At 42.4% G+C, this 20,021-nt stretch overlaps 1 protein-coding gene across 4 annotated transcripts in view; it reads left to right on the forward strand.

Moving 5' to 3' along the window:
* Positions 1-1,613: 1,613 nt before the first annotated feature.
* Positions 1,614-20,021, forward strand: part of LOC142042345 (ubiquitin-conjugating enzyme E2 E2) — a 220,313-nt gene continuing 201,905 nt past the window's right edge. Inside the window, exons 1-3 of one of the 4 annotated variants that reach the window (XM_075052189.1) lie at positions 1,614-1,910; positions 6,487-6,675; positions 14,828-14,878. In XM_075052189.1, the coding sequence (XP_074908290.1) occupies positions 6,500-6,675; positions 14,828-14,878 (227 nt within the window). In that variant the 5' untranslated portion in view covers positions 1,614-1,910; positions 6,487-6,499. Of the gene's footprint in view, positions 1,911-2,776; positions 3,269-6,486; positions 6,676-14,827; positions 14,879-20,021 lie in introns of those variants that run through there. The other 3 variants (XM_075052192.1, XM_075052201.1, XM_075052209.1) reach the window with 3 other exon arrangements.

The following is a 20,021-nucleotide window of genomic DNA, read 5'->3' on the forward strand; positions in this document are numbered from 1 at the left end:
TGCAAAAATCACTTCTGTTGTCTGGATATAACATGAGAGCAGGTGCCAATAATGCTTCTAATCCTTAAATATCTCAGCAGTGCTTCAAGTTCTTAATTTCTGCATGTTCGGTAGCGCGGACTCCACCTACACTGTAACCATGAGTCAGAAAAAGTACAATACTTCACAGCTCAAGCAGGGAGAAACTTTTCCTCGTACATTTTATTTTTTAATTCCTGTTAGTTGCTGAAAGGGGGAAAATATTTTGACTTGCCGTGACCTCTTTACCCTCGTCTGGTCTATTTCCCTGTTAGACGAAGAAAGGTTTGAGGTGGCAAAAGTTTACATAATGTAGCTAAGCATAAACGGCAGGTTATGTAAGGATTAAAGCAGCAGGGTCAGGACAGGGACCCAAGTATCTCAGGCCAACACAGCCGGGTACCTGACAGCCAGTTCTGTCAGAGGTTTGTTTCCTTCCAGGTTAATATCATTCATGCTAAAAATCCAGCATTTGAGCGTGGCTCTGCCTTGGCCTCTCCCGTTCCTCACTGCGATGCTTGCCACGGAGGGAATGCCGACTTGCGTGGGAGGCGAGGTTCATTTGCCGGACTACAACCGCGCTACAGCGCCTACCTCCAGCTGGGATGCGGCGGGTCACCCGGCGTCGTTAGTGGCCGGGGGCTGTTCGTGCCACCGCGCCGCGCTAACGCGACCCAGCAGCCGTGTGGTCGGAACTACCGCGACAGACGCGACAGGATGAGCGCCAGGCACCGGCCTCGCCCCCCCCCCCCGCCTGCCCTCCCACCACCCCTTGCCAGGTAACTCGTCCTCCCCGCCCGGCCGCCGCCGGCCGCCGCCCGCCCCCTTCGCTCCCCCAGGGCCACCCGGCGGGGCTCCGGCTGCCCCGGCAGGCGGAGGGAGAGGCGCGGTGGCTCCGCGGAGACAAAGGCCGCGGGGAGGTGCGGGCAGCGGGCCGGCAGGACCGGGGGCGGGGGGCGGCCGGCGGAGGGAACAAAGAGGCAGAAAAAGAAGAGAAGAGCGAAGAAAGTTGATACCGGCCCCCGCCGCCCCCCTGCCCTGCCCTGTCCCGGCCCGCCCGGCCGCCCCGCTCCCGCCCGCCTCCGGGACTTTCGCGGGGGGCCGGCGGCGCAGCCGGGCACACGCGGCGGCGTGGGGCCGCGCTGACCTGGCCGCGGGAGGCAAGAGGGCCGGGTACCCTAACCTCCATCCCCCTGCGCAGCAGCCCGACCCCCTGGCTGGGGCTCCCCCCATCCCCTCACGCCTCCTTCCTACTCGGCCCCGCTGGCCCCGCCCCCGTGCTTCCCTTTAACGCGCGCTCCCGCCGGAGGCTCTTCCCCCTCCCCCCGCCCCGGCGGCGCGCGCGGCCTCCAGTGGCCCCCGCGGGCGCGCGCCCGTCCCCGTCCCCCCCCCGCCCGCCTGTCACTTTCGCCTTCCCCCCCGCCCGCCCCCTCGCCGAAAGCGCGCGCGCGCGCGCCCGCCCGCCCCGCCCCTCCCCTCCCTTGGCGGACGGCGAGCGCCCGGGCTAATTGGCTGGCGGGCGCGCGCGCGGCGCTGGCCGGGCGGGCGGGGGCGCGCGCGGAGGCGGCGGGGGCGCGCGCGCGCGCGCGGCAGCGGCTTCACTTCTCTTCGGGCAGCGGGGGCAGGAGCGGCGGCGGCGGTGGGAGAAGCAGCAGCAGCAGCAGCAGCGGCCGCCGCTGCTGCTCGGGAGAGAGGGGAAAAGGGGGAAGAAAGAAGAGGGCGAGGAGCGTGGGGGAGCGGGCTCATGACTCCGTGAGCGGCTGCAGCCCCTTTCCAGCCCCGCGCCCGGCCGGAGTCGGGGCGACCGCGTCAGATTGTCCCGCAGCCTGTGCCCGGCACCAGCGAGAGAGAGGGAGAGGGGGAGAGAGAGAGAGACCTGCGCTCGCCTGCAGGTAGCAGAGGTCGTGTCCGTGTTGTGTCCCGTCCCCCCCCCCCGCCCGCCCCGTCCCTCCCGAGGTACACCTCTGCCCCGGATTAGGTCCCCGTCTGCCTCCCCTCCCCCCGCCAGGCTCCTACCCCCCCCCGTCCCTCGCCATCCCTCCCTCACGGCAGCCTCCCCCCCCCTTTTAACTGCGACCCCCGGTCTCTACCTTTATCCTTCATCTCCCCTCCCCCTCCGCATCCCCCCGGCGCTGCCTGGTACCCCCTTCCCCCCCCGTCATCCCCGGCCGTGCCCTTTCTTAGCAACAGTCCCGTCCGCCCCCCGCCGCCCCCTGCCACCTCGGCATCTCTGCCACCGCTCCCCGCTCCCCCCGGCTCCATCCATCCATCCTCCGGTCATCGCTCCAGACTCCATTGCTCCTCAGCACCCCCACACCCCTTCAACAACTCTTCCGTGTCCATTTGTCCTGCTTGCCCCGCTGCGGGCGGGAGCAGCGGCCACCCCCGCTCCCCCCCCGGCCCCGCTCCGCGCCGATCGCGTGGTCCCCGCGGCACTCGCTGCGCCCCTGGGTCGTTCCGGCGGACCCCCTGCCTTCCCCCCGCCCCCCACCCCCCCCGCCATGTCCGAGCCTCCCGGGGTACGCCATCCCCACACACCCCTGCCGCAGCTGTGGGCGACCCGGGCTGGAGCCCCTCGGGAGGAGCACTACTCGCCCCCCCCAACCCCCCCGGGGTCCCCCGAGGAGCCCCGCAGCCCAACCCCCTCCCTTCCCTCATGTGCCCCCGACGTCTTCCTCTCGCAGTCTCCTCCTCCTCCTCCTCCTCCTCCTCCTCCTCCTCCTCCTCCTCCTCCTCTGCCCGGCTGTCTCCTACTTCTCACCCCGGCCCCGCCGCCGCCTGCCCGGGCGGGGTTTGCGGGGTGCCTGTGGCGTTTGGGGGTGCCCGTGCCCCCCCCCCGCCCCCCGGTACGGCCCGATGCTGCACGCTGGGTCTCCCCGACGGGCGGGGGCAGACGGGCGAGTCGCGTGTGTGCCCACCCGCGGCGGTGGGGCCGTAGGAGCCGGGGGCTGCCGTCCCGTCCCTCCGGGTGCCCCTCTCGGAGGCGGACCGTGCCCGGACAGAAACTGGGCTCCTTCTGCGTCCCCTCCGGTGGTGTTTTGGTCCTTTGCCCTTTACGGTTTCTAATGAAGATGAAGTAAGGCGGCCGCTGCTGTTGCTGCTCGTCGTGGACCCTGCAGAAATACTCAATTTATCTTGGCTTATAGGAAATTAAGACCGCTTTAGAAAGACATCATCACTAGCTCTGCGGCCCTAGGGACCCATCTGCACATTGCCAGGATCTCTCTGTCCCTGACTGCTGGATTGTTTGGTTGTTTTTTTGTTGGTTTTTTTTTGGGGGGGGGGGGCGGGGGGGGCGGGGGTGGTTGTTTTTTTTGTTGTGGTTTGGTTTTGGTTTTTCCCCTTTTGAGGAGGGAGGGCAAGGTGCCAGTGGATATATATGACAGAAGCAGGATCTTTTGGACACTCTTCACTTAGAATTGATAGTTGTAGTTAGGCTTATAATCTCTCTGTCTGCTGAATCATCTCACGTCAAGGGAGAGACTTTTAAGTCCCCTTTCACTCCTTCCTCTGTCCCCTCTGCTCATTTTTCTCAGCAAAACAGCAGGGAGGTTAGCAACCCTCGTCTGAATGTAGAAGAGCCTGGCAGCCAGGGACCCGGGCGTCGTGCGTCTTTCCTCTCACTCCGTGTGACAGTTGCAAACACTCATGGCTGTCCAGATTCAAGGAGTATCTTGTATTTCTCTGTCTGTGTTCGTGGCAGTGAAATGTTTTCCTAACAGTGTCACCCTCTCGGCTGATTTTTTTTTTTTTTAATCCCTTCTCTTATTTGTTCATGTGCTTGTTTGTCTTTTAAGTTTGACCATGTTCGAAGTATCTAACTTCGGGCCCTTTAAAACACACTTTTACTGCAGTATTGAGCATCCCTTGAACTATGCAAAATCCCTAAAATTGCAGATATCATGAGGAAAGGCAATGGAAAGAACTGCCCAGATGTCAGAAAGGGGGATAGAGAGGGAAGGAGGGAGGAAAAAAACTCAAGAAACTAGCCAGACATCAAATGACAGATTTAAGTATTTTCCTGTTGTAAATGCTGGCATTACATGTTACAGTAATTACATGCTCTGGGCTACTGTTGCAGTGTTTGTTTGCTGTATAGTAACCTGAACTTACAAAGTGATTACAGTTGGTTTTGGATAATAATAATATTTATAGCCAAGGTTATTCACAGCAGATGTCCTATGCATATAGGCTTTATTAAATATGCTTGTAACTTTGTGGCCTGCAGTGTTAAAGCCTATGTACATTGTGAAGAGGATTTTTCTCTTTAAAATTAAATGTATTAAGATCAGAACTAAAATCTAGAGTAAATAAAAGCCATCAGAAGTGTTACAAAAAAAAGATGAGATTGTATTTTAGCTGTATGTAGCAGCAAAGAAAACGGGTACCTACTATCAAAATTGCATTACTGTTATTAAATGCATATTTTGACTTGTCAGAATGCGATGCTTTTTTGTTTTATTACCTCTAAATCTTCTGTTGCTTTATCTTAAAATCTGTCAACCAGGATGTAAATATCTAAATATTAACCTGTGTAGATATAGGAATTATGTTAAATATAGTATTGTAGCTGTACTGTAGGAAAGATCATTCTCTAAGAATGAACAATTTTTGTTTTTTAATTTTAGGATGCAAACTACGCATTATTTCAGTTACTTCAATGAGCAGGCTAGGTGTTACGTTTTTATATAAATTTATATATGAAAATATATTTATAAAATATTCTTTTCCATAATAAAATCCAAAATGTAGCTTAAGCTGATTAAGGGAAACCTAGTCCCATATCTATCACTTGCTATTACTTGCTGTTTCTTTTAGCATCTGAACATTTTGAAGGGATGCCATACTTCCAGATTTCCTTTTCAGTATAGCTTCCTAAATTAGACAAAAAAGACCCAATTCATCCTGAAGTTAGTTGGATTGTGTCAATAATGCCTGAAAAGCTTAGTTCTTCCACTCCACAGTGTGCACTATTTGATAGAATCAAATTGCAGAACAGGAGTAAATTTATTTTCTTACATGCAGCTATAACTAGAACACTTATGGCCTTTTTAAAATTGTCCTTTTCAACATTAACCCTGTTGGCATTGATGTTACTTTACTTTTCCTTGGCTATCTCTTTCCGTAAATATGTGCAGGGAGATGAACTTTTTTTAATCCACTGAATGAGCATGGTTGAATCTGAGCCTGCAATCTCATTATTCTCCCTTGAGAGAGTATTAAAACATATAATAGTCAAGGTGAATAGTTTTGTTCTTAATTGTGATGGTGTCTGTACATAGGTAAGAGGAAAAGCAAGTCGAAGTTCACAGCATTTTAAAACTCTTTGTGTATGAAAGAGCAAATTCTTGATTCAGACAGATTTGATCAGAAAACCACCCCGATATATGGGGATTGCGTGGGTGTAAGCAAGTAACATTTGGGCCTGTGCACTTTGAAGGCGGTTCTTTTATTAAAATACCTAGAGGACGATATATAAAATGCATATATAAATTACAGGTTTGGAGTTAAAGGAAAGACCATTTGGGGGTTTTTTTTGTAAAATTTTCTAACAGTCATTGCCACCACATAGGCTAATTCAGTAAGAGTTTTTCATGGACATCTGCCCTTCATTAGAACAGTTTGAGAAGTCATGACAGCTGTAACAGTGGGCTTGTAATTCCTCATCTGTCGGCATATTGTTATACTATTTAAAATGAAGAAAGAAATGAAAATAGCTAACTAGTATCAGAAGCATGCAAATAAAGCATTAACTTGACTTCTGAAATATACTGAAATTTCTTGTCGCTCGTGTTCTCTGACAGCTTTGTTGCCTCATGTTGCCTGAACAGAATTTGTCAGGAAAAAACTTCCTTATATCCTCTACCAGTGTGCTTACTGCTCTAGAAGCGTACTGTTTTAGTAAATACAAATAGTCCTGTGTTAGTACCTTTTGGTTCTGTTAATGTTTCCATCGAGCATGCCAAGATGTGGAGTTTGTAATGTGGAAACCCACATTATAGACTTGGAATGAGCCTACAGATTCAATTCATATGGGATAACAGAGAGTCTTAAGATAGTGATAACTCTCAGTTTTTAACAAACTATTCTAGATTTCAACCGGTGGCATAGTGATGAGATAGCTAACTCATGATATTGCCGAGTGGTTGAAAAATATAATTCACAGTGAATGGTATTACACTTACAGAATTATGGTTCCAGCTTAACTACAATAATTTATGCTTTTTGTATATATAAGGGTTTATTATTTATTTGGTATGGGGTTTAAAATTACCAACTCCTGAATTACTGTTAAGATGCTTATGGCAAAACTCTTCATTACTAAGATTACTGAAGTACTGTAACACAAGTATTATGTATTAAGACAAAGACATGAATCTCATGTGTTGTTTCCTTAAGGCATGTAAGAAATACTATTGGACAGTTTCTTCTGAAAAAGCTGACTTTTGCTGTTTGGTTTTTGTTCAGTGCAGCATCTGCCATGTCTACAGAGGGGCAGAGAGTTGATGATAGTCCAAGCACTAGTGGAGGCAGCTCTGATGGAGATCAGCGTGAAGGTGTTCAGCAGGAACAAGAAAGGGAGCAAGTTCAACCCAAGAAAAAAGAGGGCAAAATATCAAGCAAAACAGCTGCTAAACTGTCAACTAGTGCTAAAAGGTACAGTGTTCTTTCTGGCTGCTTATCTTCCTTCCTCTTTTTTCAGCTGACTATCAGATGTATGTATTGACTCAGTATATTAATTTTCTTATTGTTTTATTATAACACTACTATGTCAGTGTAATAGCCTTTTGAGACTGGTCACAATAATGAGACTTGTATACTTTTTTCCTTTCTTTGACAGATTGGCTCTTTCACATGGTTTTAATAGTAGCTTGCATGATAAAAGCTGACATTTTTTTATTGCTAGTAAAACTCAGACAGTTTTGTAGCCTTATAAAATATATCTCTGTATGTGTATGTATGACTGATGTTGAAACTTGTCAGTGTAACTTATAGTTAATTACCCATAAACATTTCAGACAGTTCAGTAACTCAGCATGTTAGGACTACCATAATACCTATTGCTGTAAAGTACTGCGTTTCCTTTTCCCAGATGGTCAGGTCAGAAATATTTAAGTGAACAACAAATGCACGTTGGTTTCATTACTTTAAACTGTGGTCTGTTTTAATACCCATTTCTTTTCCTTCTCTTTTCTGCTTGAGAGGAAAGGTGGGTTTGTAGAATAGCTATTTAAATTATTCTATGCTATCATGTCAATCTCCAGCTAACGATTCTCTTCCTTGGACCAGACAGAAGGAATTTACAGTTTAGTGTTGCTCCATTAGTACATGTAGGGGTGCTAGTCTAGGCAACAGAATTCAAATGGGATTATAGTGACTGAAGTTAAAAAACACTTTTAAAATAATCTGACAAGAGACCAGTTCTGCAGACTGTCCTGATGCAGAATTCCCAGATCCTGTTTCTTTGCTAATTCAAGGCCATGTAAACTACAAGAAAAACCACTGGAGTTGTGCCACTATGGTGCTGTGGTAAAGGAGAAGAATCAAGGCCCAATTGCCATAATTTATAACATATGCATGTAGTAGGAGTCCATCAATACCGGTATATAAATGTGTATATACATCCCTTCAGGATTCAAGTCTTTGTCTTGGCTTAATCTGTTCCTTAACATTTACGTACTTTTCTGAACTGAAGTCTCTTCTGTCTTTCCACTGAAGTATTGTCATGCTTTTCTTCTGCCATAGACACCTTCATTACAGCTAGCCTTTCTTCTTTTTTTCCTTCCCCGGTGAAATGCTTTCTGGAGACCCATTCCTACTGTGACACTGTTAGGAGACAACCTAGTCATATCACTTACAGGATGGCCAGCAAAGCTTGCCCATGTTTCCTTTTATGACTAAAAGGGAAAAAACAAAACAAAACAACTTTCACTTCAAACCATGATGTTATTCATGTAGTTAATTCTCATAGCTGTTATGGTTTCTGGCCTTCTTCTCTTTTGTCTGCTTCCTGCTATTGTTATTTTTTAAATATTAGGAATATTGGACTAGTCATGACTTTTAAGGTCATAAAAACCAGGTTTTAACATCTTTAGAAAAGAGTCTTATGTGTTCTGAACTTTGTACAATGCCTAATGTAATGATGCCACAATTCTGACAAGAGCCTGTGGACAGTTTCCTATTAAAAAATTAATAATGATATGTCAGAAATTGGTCTATTAATCTTAGCTTTGTATCTTCAAAGCTTAGAGCTTTTATCAACATGCATTTCACAGTGATAAAATTACTTAAACCTTTTAAAGTTTAATTATATCTGCTTATGGTTCTGCTGAACCTAATTATGCCAGTTGCTGACATCAGTACGTTTGCCAGTTAGACTCTAAAGCCCGTTTCACATGTGTACTAATATTGAGGGAAAGTCTTTGATTATGCATTTTAAAAGCTGTGATGATTTATAAGAGTTCTGTAGGTATGTGCACAATAAATAATATTTTTAAAAAAAAATGTATTTTAGGAGTGGTAGTTGTCATAGCACTTTGTGGAAGGATCACAGCAACACAGATTTATACTAACAGGGTTTTTTAATAGTATCATAGTAATTTTTCTTTCTTTTTTTTTATTTAGTATTCAGTAGTTTGTCACTGTGTTAGAATTGGGATTACATTTCTATAAACTTTCTTAATCCGACCAGGTTTTCATATCACAGGTTTTGTTTCTTTGCTTTTTTAATTAAAATCAGTAATGCCTCAAGAAAGGAAAATCAGAAATTAAAGTAGAGGATAAAACGGAGAGGAGTAACATGAAGGAAACAAAATGGCATAGAGTCCTCAATATGTGATAAGTACTACAGAAACTGTCTACATAAAATATCTTCATAGTAATATTATTTTTTTTTTTCATTAGAAATGAAAAATAGTGCAGGAATAAGGCTATACTCCTTCAATGGGAATGTTGTTATTGACCAGGTTAAAATAGTAATCTTTTAAAAATTGAAATAAATTGAAGTAATTCAGCTGTCCTAGTGAAAAAAGACTGAATATATGTTTAGCAAGTTTTTCCTTTTCTAGTTTTTTAATTCTGTGGGTTCGTATGGCATTACTCTAAAGTCACAATAATCTTAAGTGTTTTACTATGCAATTCCCTCTGATAACTCCATTATAGTTAAAGGAGTCAACTCTGCTAAAATCAGTAAAAACCCCAAATAACAGAGTGTACTGAAGTTGTGGCTTTGGTCAAGATTCCTTAATTCCTGTTTAAAGCAGAGAATACCAGCAAGTTAACATAGCATTGGAGCTAAGGTTACAGACTGCAGACTTGATTCTAACCTGAGTCTGGAAGTCATGTTTTCTCACTTGGAAAGCTTTTTCATGCATATGGAATTGTAGTCACAGTATTTTTGGATTACATTATGATACCTACTGTATATCTTGGATTAGAATGAAGGTTTGTGCATCTGTATTTGGAATACTTCTGTTTTGCTTTTTATTTGTATGTTTATGTAGTCAGATTTAAGGAATTTTCAGTAGCATTAGGTTTTTATATAAATCACGATTTAGCAGTATGCTGACTTTTGCTTGTGTAAAAGTAAACTGCTAGCATGTCTTATGTATGAGTATACTACTCCCACAGCTTACTGCTTTCCAAAATGATCTGATTACGGAGGCTATATGAAACCACTTGAATTCATTTTTGAGTAAGATTTTTGTTTTTAAGATATGGAGTTTCTTCTCTTAGCATTGCTGTAGATGGCATCAAGAAGGCAGAATGCCATCACACGCCGTCCTTCTCTGTTAATACTTTTAGGGCTAGCTGCTATACAGGTGTAATAGCTTACAGTATATGTCATACAGTGTAACGGTCCTTCAATTTTCCTCACCCAGAGGGCATCACCTTAAATAGCAACCTTTCTTACCTAACATGTCAAGATTGAGAAACTCGCTGCACATCACAATTACAGTTCAGACATGGAATTGAATTGCTGTCCTTGAAAACAGCAGGCATCTTGTTACCTCTTAAGTAGCAAATCTTAGCATGACCTTTGGATTGAGAGAAGTGTAACCATTCTTGGCTGACATAGTAGCTCAACAAAAAAATGTATTGTTTTGCTTGGCTTCTGAAGTTGATAGTTGAAAATCTGTCAACCTTTGTGTCCAGTCCTGGAATTTTTTTATAAATATCTGTGCCTACAATGACTTGGGAACTTTAAAACTTTAGTTGTAATCTTTTCTTTATTGAAAGAAGTTACAAACTTAAGGAGTAGCAAATGGGTAATGGATTAAATTTGTTTGAAATTCAACAAAATAAAAATGAGCTTTTTTCCCCTCTTTTTTTCTCAGAGAAGTTTATCACAGCACTATTTTCAAGGAATCTGGGAATGATATTTAGCATGTTGAATATGATGGCAAAATATGGAGTGCTTTTTCTTATAAGAAATATCCTTGTCATTTATTGTGTATCTAGTATGGAGGCGAGGGTATTTCTTTTCCTCCAGCATGAATCTAACCATCTTTAGATCAATTTCCTGCTCAGTCACAGTTTATGTAAGATTGAAATACATACCAGTGATTGCATTTCTTAGTATTTTCTAAATAGCGTATTCTTCAGTATGGAGTATAGGCTCATCTGGCTTTTATGAGTAAAGAGGCATATATTTTAGAAAAGTAGACATGGTAAAAATAGCTCATTGTCATGTAGTCCTTTATTTTAATTCTTTTCCTATTAATCTTCCTGGGAAATCCTCTGACATGTTCATTTCTTTCTTAGCTTTAGAGAACTTCAACTGTTTCATGAAGGAAACAACACACAGTCCCCCTAGGCTTGGAACAGTAGTAAATATGTGTCTCTGAGAATTAATAATATTTGAAATCCACAATGTACTTTCATGCTTCTGAATTTAGGGGTAGATTAACCTTTGCACTATTACTGGAAGGCAACTATGTTTGTTCTTTTCTGTTAGTAAAGTGGAGGGGAAAAATATTTTTATATGTGTGTGTGTGTGTGTGTATATATATGAGAGAGTGAGGGGTCAAATGACTTCTTTAAGACCAAACAAAGAGTATCAGATCAGACGTTGCAAATTAAATATCCTATGTGTACAGCCCAAGGCTTTGATTACTAGCAGGGGCTTCTCCCCATGCCATCACTCCACTCCCCAATATATAGTAAACCAGTATGTCATTAATTTAAATATAAACTGGATATATACAATGATTTTAATTTAGTCCTTTTACTCTCTGACATAGCTAAACATAACTGTACTGAGGCAGAAAATCCAAAGAAAGAGATGCCAGAAAGGACCCTGCAAAAAATGTTTTGTTGCCAGAGGCCACATATTCTCACAGTGAACTCTCTGTGGTCAGTGAAGGAAATGAGGCACATCCTTTCCCGTGCCAGATTCTCAGGGCAACTCAATGGAGATATGAAACAAGTGCCAGAGCAGTGGAGTAACTTGTGCAGACAAAGGCCAGCTTGCACACTGGAGGTATCTATCAGTGCAAGGCTCTCTGGGATGTTGTCTGACGATTTAATTGTAACTTTGAATGCTGTGACACGTGAACAAGCTCTTGCATGTCAGCTGCTCTACAGAAACTGTTTATGAATGTGCTCTCAGCATGAATGCAAGGTAAATTAAGGTTGTAACAAAAGAGGTGTAAGGTGTATATATTAATTTTAGTTTGGGATGCCACAGAGTAGGAAGATAAATATGGACAGCTTGCTGAGGAGCAATTGATGGGCAGTATCGTATGCATATGTTGTATTTTGTTTGTGTAAAAATAATCACGAATGAAACATCTCTTTTATCTTAGATGCTTGCAAAAGCAATTAGGACTTTTGAACATACATAGAAAGTACTATCTGATCAATTATCGCTTGAGGCAGAAAGGTGTTTTCTTCTTGTTTGCGCAGTCACAGGAAAAGCTTGATGAAGGACAATTTTAGTGCTCTTGGCATTAGAAGTTAGACATTTTGAGTTGAACTAGAACAGAGGGAGAAAAGGAGAGAGCTGTGTATCCTTTTGTTTTCAGAATGAAAGGGACATGGGTTAGGATTTAGGAGGAAGAACGGAAGGTTTTTGATCTAGGACTTAAGCTACACTTGTCAATGCATTCTTGATATGTCTTGGACTCATTGTCATGCAGTGAAATATTAACTGCTCTCACTACTATATGTAAAGCAAAGGAATAATCCCCGACTCTGTAGCAATGCCATCATTCTGTAACTTCCCAAAAGGCAGAAAAAGCAAAAACAACCCATAAAACATGAAATTGAAGGAGATTCCATGCTACCTAGGTTTTCCGTGATTTGAATTTGTGATAGTATACAATTTTAAAACACAGTAGAAATCTGACATATACAGAAGAAATATTTTAAGCATTTCCTACACTTGTATCATCTCCCTTCTAAAAGGTGTGAACTGTTGGAATTGTTAGAATTGAGTAACTTTTAAAAAGCAACATGTTTATTGTGCTTAGACTTCACTAATCAGATTTTCCCTTTTAAAAAGTGTGGTCAATTTTCAGTGTTACTACAATGACTTGCTGCAAATATTGATTAAGCAGCCTGTGCCTGTATTTTTGCAAAAAAGGAATGATATTGGGCAAATTCTATGTACTGGAGATGTAAATATTTCAATGAGTAGAAAAAGCAAATAAGCATCGAATTTCTCCCCCTCTACAGGGGTAATTAGTTTATATGTATGTAGGGTTGGGCTGCATAGAGTTTAGAAGAAAAGCTGAGCATCTGAAAGAGTGTTTTTATCTTTTCAGCTATATCAGCTGGTCTAATACATGATTATTGCCTCTACCTACAAATCTTCCCCACATACATCCTAATTATTTCAGAATGTGAATGATAAAGGATTAGAGTTTCTGGTTCAGGCCAGTTCTACTGCCTTTGGTTCATTTATTCATTACAGCCAGAAAATCAGCTCATAGTGGCATAAGGGGAATTTTGATGGTGTCTGTGAGACTCCTTAGCATGTAAGATTGTATTTGGATCTTAACATTACATAGAAAATTAAACTGCTCATTTTTGTTATATATGCCAGTATACCTGAATGTTTATTTTGATAAACCATTTTCTTTGCCTGTATTTATGTGCAAAATGGGTGGCAGTAATTTTTAACAAGATATGGCAGTCATTTTTAACAAGATAACCCTGAACTTTTGAGTTGTGGCTTGAGCATGTTTCTCAGGCATTTGGGTGGTATTATCATGGCAGGTTTTCTTTTTTAGTGTAGGGAATAACAGGAATAGCAATCTGCTCCTGCACATGAAATCTTGTGAAGGAGAAAGGAAGAAGAAAATACTGAAGGTACATTGAATTGTTTGTTGGTTTTTTTTTTTCCTTCCTCCTTCTAAATGTGCGTGTTTTTGCACTGAAGTAGCCTATAAAAAAAGCCTTGGGCGTAGTTTATAGGGAAGGTGGCCATCACAGTCCTGCTTATGGCATCATACTCTGGCAAGTCTTTGGGAACTGTAAACTCCTACAAGTTCCTTTGGGAACTCTGTAAACTCCTACTCTGCATGTTTAAATTTCTTCAGAGGGGATGATACTGGCTCTCAATCAGACGCTGGTGTAACGGAAAAGAGCCCATATTGCCAGATGTGGCAGAGATCAGGAATTCAAGGACTTGGCATAGAAACGGCGGCCTGGGAATATCCAGAAATCCTTAACAACGAAGTTGCTCTGCCTGGAGGAGGACCTCCAGCAGGATTCCTGTAACGAGTGCAGTACTGCCAGGATCTGGAGTGGACCTGCCCAGCTTCACCTCTTTATCAGTGACCTGGAGGACATGGCAGAGCGCACTCTCAAGTTGGCGGATGACAGCAAGTTGGGGGGAGCAGCTGGTACATCCAGGGGCAGGGCTACTGCTCAGAGGGACCTCAGCAAGCTGCAAGAGAGCGTTGACAGGGAACTAGTGAAATTCAACGAGGACAAATGTAACATCATGCATGAGGAAGGGCTAATCCGTTGTAATGATACAGGCTGGGGAGAAGCTCTGCTGAGAAGGACGTGGGGGCCCTGGCAGACAGCAAGCTCAACACGGGGCAGCAACAAAGGCTAACTGCCTCCTGGGGTGTATTAACAGGAGCAGAGTCAGTATACATAGAAGAAAGTGATTTATCTCCCTTTGCTCAGCTCTCATTAGACTGCGTCTGGAATAACATGTACCTGGTTTTGGGCCTCCCAGTACAAAGAAGGCAAGCATTGGAGCAAGTCCAGCGGCAGGTCCCCAGCCTGGCCAGGGAGCTGGAGCGCTTCACTTTTAGGATAGGCTTTGGGGCACCTGATAGCAGCCCCCCAGTACCTAGAGGAGGAGGTTATGGAGAAGACCAGCATGAGCTCTTTCCAGCAGGGTGAGAGACAACTATCCTATGAAGTTGGGGTTTTTTCCCCTGCTAGTACGAGATACGTTAAGAAGCTAAATATTCTGGAGAACAAAAGCTATGAGACATATAGGCAGAGGGGAAATAGAGAAAGAGGGTATACAAGACATTTAATTTATCTGTAAGTGAGCAAAAGAGCTGAGAACCTCGACGTATAGAAGAAGTTGGATTTTCTAGGTGGCTGCTCATGGCATAACTTGTCACAGATTGGAGGCTCATTTTTCAGAAAAGATTGAAAAGATTGGATTTTTAGTTCCACATTTTTTTGAGCAGTTTCATGAAACCTTATAGTATCAGCTTTCCATCAGAAATTATAAGAATTGTATTTTTTTATTATTGATTGCTGTAGAAATGTTCGTAAAGTTGAAAGATATTGGAAAAAAGTCCTGATAATCTTTTTTTTTTTTTCCCCTCTTAAGAATTCAGAAAGAACTTGCAGAAATTACATTAGACCCTCCTCCAAACTGTAGGTAAGTTCACCTGGATTTTATTAATTTGGAATATGGAAATGGAATGTATGGAATTATGGAAATTGCATAGGGGACTGGAGTAAATTTTAGCTATTCCTTTGTGTGATCACTTCGTAATTTTGGAATAAAAGCCGATAGATAACATGTTTGCCTACATACAAGTAATCGATATGACATACTTCCTGGTAACAAAAGTCATGGTAAAAACTGATGAACCCTATGATGTGTTAACAGATACAGGGTAAAAATCAAATCACCCTTAACTTGAGTTATTAAATCAATAGCATTTTGTTTGATTCTGTAAAATGTAATCTTGGTGGCAGTTGCTGGTATGTTTGATTCCTTTTTTTCTTGCAAATTGTTAACACACTGTGAATATAATGGAGAAGGAAAAATGTTATAGGCACAAACTATTACTCATCTTCCGACTGTGTTTCTGGTGATCAATTACGATATTCAGGGGAAACTTCCTGCAATAGAGTGTATCATCGCATAGGCTTTCTAATAATGACTTTGCGCTTGTTTGTTTTGGGTTTTTTGTCAGGTACATTTACTTTCGGTGTGTTTAAAATTGGCTTTGAAATGAGTAATGAGGTAGGCCTAGAAACCCTCGCTGCCTGGTGGCCGGGGCGGTATACAGTTGTTTTCAGATGGCTGTCTCGGGCTTCTTATCTGTCAGCTTGACATATGGTCAGTGTTGGAGCTGGGCCAGGGCTGCGCAGTGCCGCTTAAAGGAGCCTCTGCCACTGCACCTCTCGCAGTGAGAGGTCAGGCTCGGTGCAGAAGAATAGCTTCCATCCAGTCCTGCCAACCCATTTCAACTGATGTGGTTAGTAGGATTCATCCTATTAGTGCAGTAAAAAGAAAGATTGATAGAAATGGCTGATTGCATGCAGCTTTTATAATGAATCCCACTACGTTTCAGTATCGAATTAACTAAGCAACTGGTAGTAAAAATGACAGTCAGCTTTATTGTTTTGGTCTCTTGACAAAAGTATGTGTGAGAAAATATTCTAACAAGATTTGATGTGGTTGTGCTGGATCTCAAGATGTAAGTCAAGTGGCTACGTACTAAAGCGCTGCGTAGTGAAGTAGCCTTGCAATAATAGTGTTCAAAGAGTATTTCAGTCAATTAGGATGAACAATTCTTTGCTAGATAAAACATTTTAATAGCTAAGCTGTTCTGTCATACTTACGACTGTGTGCGAGTCTTCAATCACATCAAAGCTGTTTCGTATGGCAGATTTTACTTAGGTGTTGATGACTGATGCCTATTAGTGGATTGATTTGCTGAGATGAATATAAAACTTCAGTCTGTTGTAGAAGAATGCATGAGTCTTTGAACTGAGTCTAAAAGGCTTATAGTTTTTACAGCAGTGTCATTTGTTCTAGTTTTCTGAATCCTTTGTAACAAAGCAGTTGTTTTAGTATACAAGATACTGTTAATTTGATTTTCTTTTGCTAGCAAGTGTAAAGCATTGGCTTTCTTAGTGGAAGGCCCTTTGTTGACTTGCAATTTAAAAAAAAAGAGCTGGAGATTTCCTGCTTTTTTAATTATTTACACTAATGATAAAATAGCAATAAAGTACACTGCATGATGCTGTTTTGCAAAATCAAAAAATTACATTAACTTCGTGTGTCTGCTGCTTTAACACAGTTCTTAAGATGCAGAATTATTTCATGTTGTGATCTTGATAGATAACCATTAGTAACTTTACTATTAGCAAATATGTTTTTATAGTCAATACGGAATCACTTCATTTAGTTTTATGCTCTGTTGACATAGTCTAAACAGTGTTTTCATTTGAACTTCATCTATTTTCTATTATAGTTAAACATTACAAAATAAATACATCAGCCAGACATGATTCTTCAGCATAATGAAGAAAGCCAAGCTATACTACAGCATATCTTACCCTAAAGTATTGATATGTCCTTTCTTGGTTTTAGTGAAATTTAGACCATTGTTATAAGAGGTTTTAGATTTTCTATTAAAAAGGCATATTTCATAAATATAAGTTCCTTACAGATGTAGGCTACTTGAAATGGTTGTGATTCCAGCTTACCTTCACTATGTGTGCTCTTTTATATAAAAAATAAATCATGTATGGGCAGCAGGAATGTAAAAAATCTCAAAACTAAACATCACAGAAGATGTGAAGGAAAGCTGTATTATTCAAGAATACTCTCTAAGTAGTTATTTAGGAAGTTCTGATAGGTAGGATATTGAGCTGAATTGGAACTTGGGTGGAATATTGCAAGATGTGTTGCAAGACTTTCTGTTAACTACAGCAGGCCAAAGCTTCAGGTTTGTCTCATTCAGGAAAAAAACCCAAATGGAACTGTATCTGTAGTACAGTAGCATCGCTTAATGGCATGCTAGGCTACACAGTCAGTACAAGCTCCAAGGGAGTTGCAGCTTCTACTTCTGCAGCAGCTGCAATCTTAACGCTTCCCCCGCCTCATCCCCACTAAGAGAATAGGCTGTATAATCTTCTTATTTGTCTGGAGACAAAAAAAGTCTTGCTCACACATGTGCCTTGTAATTGGCAGATTATCACTGCTGCGACTTGCAGCATCTTTCCAAAACTGTAGAAAGCTGTGGATTTCAGAGTTCCCAAAAAAATCTGTCATGTTTGGCTTTAGAAGAAGATTTAATGTTATAAGCAATCAGAGTTGCCTGCCTCCCTAGGTATTCATATTCTGTAGTTTGGGTTCTGGGCAATGGAAAGAGTCCTTTTGACTCCACAAACTTGGGATCATTCCTCAGGACTGAGATGTATAATGTTCTAAGTGTCAAAAAGTCAATCTGGGGGGCATGTGGGAGTTGAGCAGTGTAATCATTGCTATTTTTGGAGGAAGGCATGTCATAAAAAAGCCTGTTATACTTCACATTTAACAGAAAGAACTGCATAGGTTTTGGTGTGTGCTGTGTCATCCCCCCCCCCCCCCGCTTTACTTTTGTATAGAGCTGAATTTACTGTCAAAGAGAGTCCTGAATGCTAAGCAGGTACGTTTGTATTTTAAGCCTGCAGCGTTGTGAAATTTTAGTTTGTCAGGAGACAGTATACTTAAATTGTAGACATTTGCCACTCTTCTCTTTTTTTCCCTCCTCATTGAAATACCAAAGTTCGATTGCTAGAAATATTGCACATACTACAGCTTTGAGTAGTGCAGAGTTTACCTTTTCTCACGGGTGATAAAAACCCCATCTTTAAGTATCATTTTCATATGTTGCCTTGCTGGAAGAGGGTAATAGTTGGGAATTCTTGTAGCTAAAATGATGCCTTTTCAAATTTTCCCATATTTTGAACTGCGTCTTGTCCAAGACAATAGATTTCTTAGAGTACAACTTCTATTGTCAGTGTTGTATACTATTTCCCTTCTCACTGGCAAGAGAACAACATCTCTGTGGCAACTTATACCAATTGCTTACATGGGAAAAAATATTTGGAAAGTATTTAATGTATTTTTAGCTTCTTTCAATGTGAACTTAGCAGCTGGAAACAAGGAGAGCCAGCACAAAGCGAATAGCAGCTCTCTGTGGACACCGCTTGGAGCAACTGCTTAAAATTTTCCTATTAAGTCACTGTTGTTACCTATCTTCTTCTTCATGTTTTCTTTTGATGTTCTGTAGCATATTTGTCACCATTCTTCTCTTTTCTGTGTATTTACTGCAATTCCTTTTATGTGTTATACATTTTGTTTCTTTTTCCTTGTAGCAACCTGGGTGATGCTTGAGGCTCAGAAATATACTTTAAAGGGCTGTGCAGCTTAGTGGGCAAATTAACTGGTTCTTGTTCCAAAACAGTCCATTTAAAACCCTGCATGTAGTCTTATCTCTTCTATTAGTTTGGAATCACTACATTGATTCCTTGCTTCTTATACTATCTGCAAAATTGATAAACAACCAACATACCTGATTCTAGTATTTTGCTTGTGAAAAGTAATTACACTGAAAAGACTTAAAACCAGTTCTCTTTAGGGTGATGTAGAGAAGAGCCAAGTGGAATGGCAAATTATTCAACTTGGCTTAGGGAGAGAGGTCAGCGTGCCTCATGGATGCCTCTTGCGCTATTAACGACTGTATGGAGTCCGACATTCCTGTTCAATATTGCTCTGATTCTGTTTTTGCTGAAATGGTGAGGCCAGAATCTTCACAACTCTAAGGGATTACGTGAATTCCATCAATTTAAGTTATTGTTCTCGGGGCCATTTGTTTAAACTCTTGCCTAGTGCTACTTTAAAGCTAAGAAGCTGGCACAAGTGTCAGGATCAGAAAACAAATGTTAGCACAATTTCATGGGAAGACTGGGAGGGAGAAGACTGTCAGCCTTGCTCTAGGATGCAGAGCGATGGAAGTGTAGGGACCTAGAGCAGCAGCTGCAGCAAGTATTTATCTTGCTGCCCTGGTGTAGTCGAGTCGCCTTCCTTCCCTCTCACTCAAGGAAGTTGTTAAGGAGTCTTCCCCTCTTCCCTGTGTGTGTGCACACACACAAGCACAGGAACGCTCGCATAGCTTTCCGATGTGAGCAAGGAGATGCCTTGCCATTTTTTAGATGATATGCTCACAGCATCAGTTTGACTTGGGATTGGGGGGGTCTGAATAATTTGTCTATGTATGTTTCCTTAAAATATTTGAATAAATGTGAAAATATTTGGAAAGAGCAGAGCAATGCCTTCTCCAAATGCAAAAACAATTCCTCTTGGGAGCTGGAAGGATTCTGTTTTTAAAGCAATTTGCTCAACTTAAATTTGCTTATCTTTTGGTTAATCTCCTTTAGCTTGCACAGAGAATTTACATAATGATTTTGGTAGCATTAAGTGCTTGCTCAGTAACACTGCATCCTCTTAGGTAGTGTCCACTACCTATTTCACTGCCTTTATGTGCTTGTTGAGTTCTTTTTGCCCTTGTGCAGAACACACAGGCTACTTCAGTGAGGTGCTTCCTTGACCTGAAACCAAAGAAGAAACTTCAAGGCAGCATAGGCACAGAACAGTGTGTCGTTATTTGCTGGTTCCTTTATAAAACTCTGGAGGCACAAAAGGTGATGGGCATCATACTCATGGTTATTGTATCACTTAGGAGTATAGGTGTATAGTGGCTCCTCTGGCTAAAGAAAGGCTTAATCCTATTTCTTCT

The sequence above is a fragment of the Buteo buteo genome, chromosome 2, assembly GCF_964188355.1.
Source record: "Buteo buteo chromosome 2, bButBut1.hap1.1, whole genome shotgun sequence".
In the NCBI taxonomy this organism is placed as follows: Eukaryota; Metazoa; Chordata; class Aves; order Accipitriformes; family Accipitridae; genus Buteo; species Buteo buteo.